The sequence below is a fragment of the Amblyomma americanum genome, chromosome 1 (genome assembly GCF_052857255.1).
Source record: "Amblyomma americanum isolate KBUSLIRL-KWMA chromosome 1, ASM5285725v1, whole genome shotgun sequence".
Classification (NCBI taxonomy): Eukaryota; Metazoa; Arthropoda; class Arachnida; order Ixodida; family Ixodidae; genus Amblyomma; species Amblyomma americanum.
In genome coordinates this window covers 545,593,408-545,604,304 of record NC_135497.1, presented here as the reverse complement: position 1 = coordinate 545,604,304, position 10,897 = coordinate 545,593,408, and the positions used below count along the sequence as shown (strand labels likewise).

Below are 10,897 nucleotides of genomic sequence, written 5' to 3'. Positions count from 1 at the left end.
AGTAAAAATTGGATATAACGAAGTGTCAGAGTATGTCGTAAACGGAAATTTTCGAATTGGTGTAGTAGTCAAACTCGGCAGTAGTAACAAACACAGTGCTTTCGCATATCTCCACTGAAGCAGACTTCAGTGTTCTGTTAATTTTTATATTGCATTTTAGCGGCAATTTTGCACATAACACACGCTAAGACCGCACTGAGAGTTTTTTTTGCTAACTTTTTTTCCTCATCGACTGAGTTTTATGCACAATTTAACGAAACGGCCATAGTTCGTAGTCGAAGGAGGGCAAGTATAGGCAGCTGTTTTGAATTTTTAGTTTGCCTGTGTGCGCGTCAGAAGCGCAAGTTGTAACAGTTTTCGCTGCCCAGAATTCAAAGTTTTACAACGTGCTTCTCGTAAATCTCAACGTTCTAGCGCTAATTGAGCCTTTAATAATGTGCACGCAGGGCTTAAAGTCTCTCTCCTTCGGAGGGGGTCTCAAGTGATTCAGGCACCGGTGGAAAGGGTAATAGAGGGAGAGAGAGAGAAAGCAGTTGGTAGCCTGTTTTACACATAGTTTTGATACAAAGGCGAGAAATAAATTTAAGGGTTTTTTTGCTCAGTTTATAACATTTTTATGCAGACTTAAAGGGACCCAGAAAGGGGCTCTCAATAAAGTTCCGATATGTGTGGGATGTTTAAAAACGCCGCTTCAAAATTATCCTCCAGTAAAAATTCTTTTAATGCGTTTTGTGGAAGCTGATTTATATGCAGATAAAGTTTGAACTTTCGCGTCGTCGCGCCTTTCCCTCTCCTCTCGCCCGTCAAAACAGCGGCGCTCCTCCGCCGGACCCACGCTCCCGGCCGCTCCACTACCATCTGCGCCGTGCGAGGAGCGGCCGCGATAGCGCATGACGTCTGAAAGAGTTTCGCGCTCTGAACCATTGGTAACCCCCGGCTGCTGTCGTCACTTGCAAGGTGTGACGTTGTATGTCAGGTATTCGCACGAAAGCCCAGCACCACACATCTCCGCGAGGTGCGAAAGCGGGAATTTTTAAAAATGTATTGTAAACTTCCCGTTCGCTTTTGAGGTCTCGTACGTGGCACTGACGCTCGGAGGCCTGTACTCTACATAGTGTAAGCATTTTAAAGCCAAGCTCAAACAACCCTTTCTGCGTCCCTTTAAACAAGCGGTCCCCTCGCTCTGACAGTGTGCTCGATGGTATCTTCAGTAAAACATCTTACAGTGAAAGCAGTTGTGCTACCACTGCACGTCTCTTGGAGGATTGGCCACGTGCTTGCCAATTGTTACTGGACAGTGTTTACGTTGAGCCGACCGTCAGCATCCATCGCATTTGTCGATCGAGGGTGACCAACGTGGACTCCAAAACCTGCGTAATGCTCCCCTTGCAATGATATGCACCACTTAATGTGACCCCTTGTATGGCTGCAATATCTATTGGTTACTACATCTCCCTTGGAGAACTTCTACCAGGCAGCTTGGTCAATGGAGCTCTGAGCCCTTTTCCATATTTATGCCAATGTCTTGCCATCTCTCACGACTTTCAATGCATCATGGTTGCTTCCATTGCAGAATGCAATGAAAAGCTACCGTTGGACAGCTATCTTGCCCAAAAAGGGAGCATACTTGAGAGTGCGTTGTCAAAAAAAAAGTCAACGGGCTCTTTGCATGGGAAGAGTGTGTTCTTGTGAGTCGTGTTCATTGTAAAAATAATGGAAATGCGTTAAGAGACTGTACATGATTGTGTGCAGTTCGCCAAGCGTATTGAATGTTGTACATGCTGTGCGTTGGCTTTCACCCTATCTTCAGACTAGTGTTGTGAGAATAATGTGGTTATACATATATGATAGGTTTATGGTTTATGGGGGTTTAACGTCCCAAAGCGACTCAGGCTATGAGAGACGCCGTAGTGAAGGGCTCCGGGAATTTAGACCACCAGGGGTTCTTTAACGTGCACTGACATCGCACAGTACACGGGCCTCTAGAATTTCGCCTCCATCGAAATTCGACCGCCACGGCCGGGATCGAACCCGCGTCTTTCGGGCCAGCAGCGGAGCGCCATATCCACTCAGCCAACGCGGCGGCGTTATATATATGATAGTGTGATTAGTAAAAAATAATGTGGTTAAAGGAAGAGTGGGAGAGGATTAAGACATGCTTCGGTGTTTCGGGAATTCAAAAAGCACTTTAAGTAATCCAAGGTTCCCGACGAACCCAATTTGAACATCCGACCTGTACTGAACATGCCCATATGTGCTTATGTTCCTGGGGTGATCACATAGTTCTTGGGAGGAAACAACGTCTTGATGGCGGAGGGAAGAATTGCAGATGGCCCAGGGATTTGCAGCTGTATTATTATATTTATTTAGTTTTGGCAAGTTTGGGACAGGCTCACCGTGGTGATGTTGCACCAGCCGTGTCATTTGATTGCCACGCAGGTGGGCCACGCATGGTGTGATGCAGGCAGAGATAAAATGGAGGGCACTTTATTCTGCTTACATGCAAGCATGCGAAGACATGGAACTTTCTAGAACGCGTTTTTTTTTCCACGACTGCTCTATACCCATAGTATTTTTTTGTTTTGTTTGCTTTTCAGTTTTTATTTTTATATATTTCTGCAGTTATTATGTTTTGTTTTCTTTTCCCCCTTTTTCCCTGCTTTGCTAAATGCCTGGCTGATTGTATCTGGCTCTATTCATTGCTTCCATTGGTTCTTTTGTATTTTTCCACCTCTTCCTTCTTTTTCTTCTGCCAGCCACGTCATGACCATTAGACGTGTCAGCAATTTATTCCTGCCCTCACTCCTTCCTTTCCATTCCGTCCTTAAATTCTTTTTATTTTGTTTTTTTTAAGTCTGCTCATGTGCAGGAATGCCAAACCATGGAACATTCTAGAAAGTGCGTGTTTTTCCACCGTGCCTGTATGCAATGTTTTTATTTTTGTCTGCATTTATTACTGTTTTAATTTTTTTTGTTTTTCATTTCATTAATAATAATGTTTTTTGCTAATTTAGTTTTGATGACATCATTTTATTGATAGGCAAGGCGGACACATCCTGCTGACAGACACTTCTGGCGGACCATGAGCCATTAAAGGCTTTCGTCTTAAAAAATTTGGCCGGGTGTAAAGGGCATATTCCAGTGGTTGATGCCCAGCCCCATTGAGGCCTATCCACTGGCCACCCACCCGGTCGACAGACATTGCCCTGCTCTCGTTCACATTTGGCATGCTGGTTGGACTGGAGACATTTGTCAAGCACCAGGTTGTTTTGAGGTGGTCGGTGAAAGACCACCTCGATGCAACCTTCCAGCGCGAGCAGCGGTCCCTGCATGTCGACCTCCACCTCAACCTCTGCAATGCCTGCCCACAGCAAGTGGCAGAGTACCAGTTGGTTGTGCCATACACCAACACCCTCAAGGTACGTAGATTCTTTAATGCGTGTGGGTTCTTTCCTTTTATTACATTTGGACTGGAGAAAACATGCATGAGCATGGGTTGTGTTCTTAGTTATTGGGATAGTAGCACATTCCAGCACAGAATGCAGTACATTATTAGACATAATGCACAAAATATCTGAAGAACAAGTAACTCCAAGTCTACATGCATTGAGATACTAAACTTGTCTCCTATGCGTGCTTTCATCAGGTGTTGCTCTTATTTAATTGCAAACAAGGACAACGGGCAGAATTGAAATCGCCTCCCACGTATGCACAGTTAGATATCCTTCTGTGAACAGATTTGCAGATTTGCTTTTGTTTATTAGTAACAAATAACAGGTTGTCTCCTATCCACAATCTCTCTTTTGGGCCAGTGTTGCATTCTATCTGTTACATTATGAAGAACCCAAGTGGAATTTCGCAAATATGCAAACCCAAATGCAGCTTTAATGTACATTGGACGTCATTTACTGTATTTACACGATTGTAAATTCACCCATTTTTGTAATTTAAAAATCTGAAGTTGGGTGGTGGGGGTCGACTTACAATCAAAACGAAAGGATGGCTGCATAAATAAAGCGACAGAAATGATATATGAGGGATGCTACAGCGTGTTTGCAGTTTTACATTTGACCTACGGCGCTGCCCTGTAGCATTCAGCCACTCTGCGCACCTGTTAAGAATGATTTTTCTTTTTTTCAATTTAACTGCACACTTGACTCTGATGGAAGCATCGATAGTTGAGTTGACGGAAGGGCTGGTGTTCCAATTGCGGCGGCACCGCCACTCCAAACGACAACGCTTCCAGGGAATGTTGGCAACTGATAGGAGAGCCAGCGCCGCTCACACGTAGTTCCTATGGCTCTGTTTGGCACATTTGACTTGAATGGTACCCAGGTTTTGCCAGTCTTGAATGTAGTGCTTCGACAATGATTTGTGCTCTGTGGCCTTGGTAAGCATTCAAGATGCCTGTCATTCCTTACGCCAAAAGAACAAACAACTCTAAACAGCCGCAAGTTTGACTTTTCAGAATGGCTGATGCGGGTGGCGCCTACAACGAAGCAAAATTTTTCAGCAGTTCCTCGCGATGTGGTGCAGCTTCTTACGAAGTGTGGGATTTCGCAGGATGGCGACGTGCCGTGGTTGTTTGCGAAGAGGGGGATTTCGCTGGACGGCGACACTAGAACGACGTGCTGTGGGATGGCAGCAGCGATTACAACGGCAGCAATAGTGAGAACGATGGCGCAAGCCTAGAATTTTGCAATGTGCACGTGATCACGCGTTTTTTTTTCTGACGCAATAGGACGAGGCGGGGGTCGACTTGAACTCGTGTAAATACCGTAGTTAGCAAGGGATTGTTGTTAATAGATGAATCGGTCACAGAGCATCTTGAACAAACAGCGCGAACAAAGACGAGCACAAAAGACAAGAAGGCGAACGACACGGCGCTTCTTGTCTTTTGTGCTCGTCTTTGTTCGCGCTGTTTGTTCAAGATGCTTAACCAACTAGCCCGCCAAAACGTGTTAACGGTCACAGAGCGTTGTGTTGCAAAGTAGCTCTTCGTTTTTATATTTTTTTTGCATAGAAAGTTGTGATGTAAATTTGTGAGATGTACACTCAACATTCACTAACTCAGGGCCCCAAGAACACAGAAAAATTGCATGATTTAAGAAATTTTGAAAATAAGGAAGCAAAGTAGTGAAATTTCCTTTGTGCTGGTCGTGTATTCATGCGTTGTCAAAATAAGTCTTGTAATTTACTTGGCTCTACAAATTTTACAACACTAACTCAGGGCTTCACTTGTAACAAAAGCAGTAATATCCCTTTTGTAGCACGAAGCTCCAAGAAATAACATTCAGTAGAGATGAACATGTAATCTAATAGATAATGTGGCCAAAGCTGCGTTCTGTGCGACAGCTCAAGCAATGCTGCTAACCTAAGGGGGTAGAGAGGTCGGAGGATCTTGCTCCTTTCCACGTGTCCCCATCTTTGGGCCTGCCCGGTTACCTGGAAAATGGGCTCTGTTGTAACTTTATGAAAAGCTGGTAGAGGAAGTGCAGCTTGGGGTGCACATGGAGGCGGACTAGCACAGACTCGCTTGGTCCATGGTAGGGTTTGCTATGTGACCTGCAGGTCGTGCAAGCCGCTGGCCGAGATTATTTTGTAAATTTTGAGTTTTCTTGTGCCCTGCATCGAGATATTCACAGGAACCTTTTGAGGAACAACTGGTGACATACACATTCTGCCTTTGGAGTTTTTTGTGAAACAAGGAAAACATTCCACTTAACATTCGTAGTTACTACGTGGACTTGAGTGAATGAATGCTTACTGCAGCAGTAGTAATGAGGAACTGTAAAATAATAGAATGTGTACCAGCAGAAAACTCATTCATTGCACATTACAATGGAAGACAAACTTATGATGAGAAGGGTGTAGAAAAAAGCAGCAGGATGGTCAGTGAACAATATTAGGACCTCTTATAGTGCGGGAGGGGGGGGGGGGCAGATGCTTTCTTTAGTGAAGTATTAGGTTAGTCCCGTAAATGCTAAGAATTTAATGCTTTCTGGGATAGAATTGAGTTGAATACTTAAAACGTAGGAAGGGAGCAAGTTAACTGCTAAGCTGCCAATCATGGATGAGAAATGTTAGGAGTGGGAACTCCATTGGTGACGTCCTGATCAAGCAGTTGGATCATGTCATGGAAACACCATTCGAACGACAGACATTAACAGTGCCCAGCAGCGCTACAGCATACTCTCGTTAACGCAACCTCAAAGCATCAGGAAAATAGGTTCGTTTATCAGGAGTTTTGTTTACTGAGAGAAGGTTCAGGGTTTCGCAATCTGTTCTGCGCTGCTTGCTCCCGACGAGGCAGGCGTGTGCGTAGTTGGCAGTCTTCGCGGGAAGCGGATCTCAAATACAGAATCTAGATAATAAAGAGAACAGTACACTATGGGCACAAACTTTATTGCACAAAAGCAGTAACCAGTGAACTTTTGTTTTTCCAAGCACTACTAAAATGAAAAAAAAAGTCAATAGTCCACCTATTCCGCGGAAATTAGTGGAAACTGAGATTTATTGGCTTGTGAAAAAGGACTCTATGCTTGCTTGTTTTAGCTCTCGCAACCGTTTTCTTTGTTTCTGTGAATGGCGCCACCCATACTAGACAGGCTGCTCAAAAACAGCTCGGTACCTTTTTCTCGTTGGAAGACACTCTTCAGCATTTGGACTCCCGATTCCGCCTGCGGAGGTGTCACCACAGGATCAGAGTCGGCAGTCTCGTTTTTGACTTCTTCCTCTTCGTCTTCGGTTTCATCGGGGGGGATAGACGTCGGGTACAATGCGCTCCACGGTGTTTTCCGGGCACGTTGCCACGTCACTGTCAATTTGAACATACTCATCAAATTGTAAGCCTATCGCAGCACAATTCTGCAGTAGCAGCTCTTCGGCTGCATCTTGGGCATCAAGCTCATCCTGTGTGCAGTGTTCTTCTGTAGCTGAGGCAAACCCTGCATGTCTGAAGCAGCTGGCAATGGTCGTTGCACACATCTGCCGCCAAGCATCATCAAGGAGGTAAGCGGTACGCCGTACGTCCACCCTTTAGTTCTTCCCTTTGTCCATGCGTAACAGCATCCTCTGGAGAATGTTTTGCGTAAGAGCGACTTGAGTGCTTGGATCACACCCTGATCCATAGGCTGCAGCAGCTCTGTAGTGATTGCTGGCAGAAATTCCAACTGTATGGACTTCAGAACAGGCTAGGCACAGTTACATGTCCGGGGCAATTGTTGACGAGGAATAACACTTTCCTCTTCTCTCGCGAGAAGCGCGCATCTTCGCGATAAATTCATTCCCTGAAAATGGACTGCGTCATCCACGCCTTGCCATTCGCCTGATAAGAAACGGGCGAGGTTGCGACATTTTGAAGCTGCAAAAGTGCTTCTATTTCTCTATCACTAGCGGCTTCAATTTGCCGCTTCCCGTCATGTTGGCCGCAATCAGGACGGTCAACCTGTCCTCACTCCTCTTCCCCCTCGGTGCATTGCTCTCCTTTGAATGACAAGGATTTTGAGGGTAGTAATTTGAACAACAGGGCTGTCTCATCTGCAATTTTAGATGGTATCTGATTCGTACTCCTGCAGCATTTCGGGGAGCCGTCTTTCTCGCCAGTCCCCGCATGCTGTCGTGTCTGCAGCGGCAGCCTCCCCTGAAACTGCACGACACACTATGCCATTCTGATCTTTAAATCTCGTCAGCCACCCTTTGCTGCACGAGAAACCTTCGATGCCGAGCTGCAGAAGAAATTCTTCTGCCCGCTGATCGGAATGTTTTCACTGCGGGCTCTCCGTAGCCAAACCACCAGGCACTTCTCCGGATCTTCGAGGTTGGCCACCCGCAGTCTTTTTTTTTTTTTTAGGGCCAAAGTGTGACGTCTTGAAAAGCCTTCCGCAGCTTATTCTTGTCCTGAAGTATCCTCCTGAGGCTGGTGTTGGAGACGACGTACTTCGTCACAAGCATTGTTTTTGTAAAGCAACCACTCGAATTCGTTGATTATCTCCATCTTCGTTTCCAACGTAAGCACATTGTGAGGTCACTTCTGCGCTGCCATCGTACGACGCTGAGCAGCGGATGTAAGGCTTAAACCGCTTAAGGAGAGATGCGACTGAAAAAAAACCGCGATTTTTTTGGAAAAAGTAGATTTTGTGTTTTCTTGTGTTTTGTATTCCTGCAAGCCTCTTCTTTTATTTATAAAAAAATCAACGCCGATAATCAATTGGAAGTTAATAAAAAGTGCAAGTAAAGCACTCGCGGTGGCTCGTGAAAGTGCGAATTTGACTGAATTTCGGGAACGCGGCATTTCGTGCCGCAGCGTCGCCCGCTCTTGAATTTTCGCGGGGAAGTAGGCCCAACCCTATTCTACCCGAAGCCACTTCGGTAGCGGCACATTCTTGATAAAAGCACGAAAAGAAAGATCGTTTCTCGCCTGAGTCGAGCGTCGCGACTGGCCCTTAGAATCACGTGGCATGATGGGAGCCCTACCATTGGCTGCGAAGATTTCAACGCATGGCAGTCGGACGCAGCTCTTCTTTCTGCCGCCACCGAGACGGGAACCAACACTTCTACCTCGGTTTTTTTCCTCCATACGCCATGGATGTGGTCGAAAAACAAGATTTTCGTTCACGCAAGTTCCTGACGAGGCATCAATATAAAGGAAGACGCCCCAAGCGCAAGCGTAGAGCTCTGTTGGCGGGAGGTTCGTCTGCTGTTAGGCCTAACCGCGGCAACGGCGATGCACCCAATTTGGATCATTCACTCATCTTGCGGAGCATCGATGACTTCGTGAGTGCATCTGAGCGAAAGTTAAAGATGTTCGGCGAACATAACAGGGGTGAAAACGAGCGCGGAAGCACATTTATCTGTGAGATCGGCATGTTGCATGACCTCGTCAGCGGCGCGGCGTGCTCCGCCTGCGGACGATGCGATCTCTCTGTCAGAGAATCGGCCGCAAAACGGAAAGGACTCACAGCATTCTTGGAACTCTATTGCCAAAATGACCCGTGTCCGACAGCCGTTCTTTCATCGACATATTCGTCGAGCCGCATATCTCGATCGTGCAAAGGCAGTGACGAGGCGTCCGCCCGCGGAAGTGCACGGGATGCCTTCGCCATGAACGTGAAGTCCGTGGTCGCTGCGCGCCCGATCGGCGTCGGACATGAACAGCTTTTGCGGTTTTGTGCGATTATGGGTTTTGCGAAACCGGTGCACCACAGGGCTTTTGCCGCTATTGGCAAAAAATTGCATGCTGCCACCGAAAACCTTGAACATGCCAGACGGCTGACTGCAGCCGAGGCAGGATCCACGAACGTCTGAGTCATGTTTGAAGGAACGTGGCAGAAAAGAGGCCACAAAAGCCACAATGGTGTGGGCACAGCCATCTCTCTTCTGACAGGGCTGTGCCTAGACTTTGAAGTTCTTTTCAACTACTGCCTTAGCTGTAGCAGGCACAAGGCACTAGAGGATGAAGAAGAACAAATCTGGCAGGCCTTTCACACACCTGTGTGTGAGAAAAACGCAACCTGCTCGGCACACACGATGGACACCGAGGCTGCCCTAAGAATCTGGAAGATGACGCACATGTATGCCACACCTCTCAAGTATACAACGTTCCTGTCGGACGGGGACAGCAAAGCCTATGCTGCTGTGGCAGAGGTGGACATCTACGGGAGTGTTTCTGTGCAAAAAGAAGACTGCACAAACCACATCGCAAAGAGACTTGGCACTGCACTCCGGAAGGCAAAGTTCCCAAGAGGAGGGAAGCTCAAAGATAAAACAATTGCCAAACTGCAAGGTTATTTCCAAGTTGCTATCACCAGCAACAGAGGAAATGTAAGAGATATGTACTGTGCTGTCTGGGCATCCTACTTCCATTCCTGTTCAAGGGATGGTGCCAGCAGCCACAAATTTTGCCCAGATGGAGAGATGTCTCGGTGCAAGCACAAGCGGGCACTAGCTTTTGGTCAGCCAGCACCAGTCCACACTCCCATCCTGAGTGTTTCCCAAGGCAAGGCTGTGCTGCTAATCTATAAGAGATTGACTGATAAAAAGCTGCTGCAGCGCTGTGTGAAAGGACGAACACAAAATGCAGCAGGGTCGCTCAATAGCAAAATCTGGCTGCTGTGCCCCAAGACGAAATTCGCAACACGAACTGTGGTTGAGACAGCGACGGCAATTGCCGTCCTTTGGTTCAATAAAGGGCACACAGGCTTCGAGGAAGTGCTACAGGAGCTTGGCATTCTACCATCAAAAGCACTGCTTTCTCTAAGCAAGGAGGTGGACAAGAGGCGCATATCAAGCATGTCCACAAAGGCAACTGCAGAGGCTAGGGCCCATCCCCGCAACGTAACGAAGAAGGCCCGTCTGGAAGAGTCGGCCCACAGAGACTGTGAGGGGCCAACGTATGGGGCTGGTGCCTTCTAGCTTTGTGCCCTCTTCTGAGACAGTCTTGCTAACGCTCTGTGCAAATTTAATCAATATTGAATGAGTAGTAAAGTAGTAAACATGTTTTTTAACTTTCAAGCGCGTTTTTCTCTGTTCCTCATTTTGTCCCATTTTTAAAGTTTGTGCACCAAACTTTGAGCACTTTTTGTAGTCTAATAACAATGAAAATTGGCATGGTTATGCTTTAGCATGTCCTGAATTCAAAGAATACTTTCATAGCTTTTACCAAACATATTCAGTAAGATAATTTCAAAAGTTTCCTTGTTGGGAATGGTAAAACTGAAACTTCACATTTGAAATTTTTTCTAGAAGAGAACAGCAAGGGAAGACTGTATTTTTATGCTTTATTGAATTCTACTGTTCACTGGGGGCAATATGAGCTAAATTTTAGTGTTCTGCTGTGCTTCCTGCAATCACACAAGTGTGCACAAACATGCATTGTTTCTAGCATTTTATGGTTTGC

General features: G+C 46.3%; 1 protein-coding gene across 1 annotated transcript; it reads left to right on the top strand.

The window, feature by feature from the left end:
- The first annotated feature begins 9,528 nt into the window (after positions 1–9,528).
- LOC144108004 (uncharacterized) lies at positions 9,529–10,544 on the top strand. Its single transcript, XM_077641267.1, has one exon. The coding sequence runs from the start codon at positions 9,529–9,531 to the stop codon at positions 10,411–10,413; it is 885 nt and encodes a 294-aa protein (XP_077497393.1). The 3' UTR covers positions 10,414–10,544.
- The last annotated feature ends 353 nt before the right edge of the window (positions 10,545–10,897 follow it).

Excerpts from the sequence above, each read along its gene's own strand:
- LOC144108004 (XM_077641267.1), top strand. The coding sequence starts at position 9,529 with ATGGACACCGAGGCTGCCCTAAGAATCTGGAAGATGACGCACATGTAT.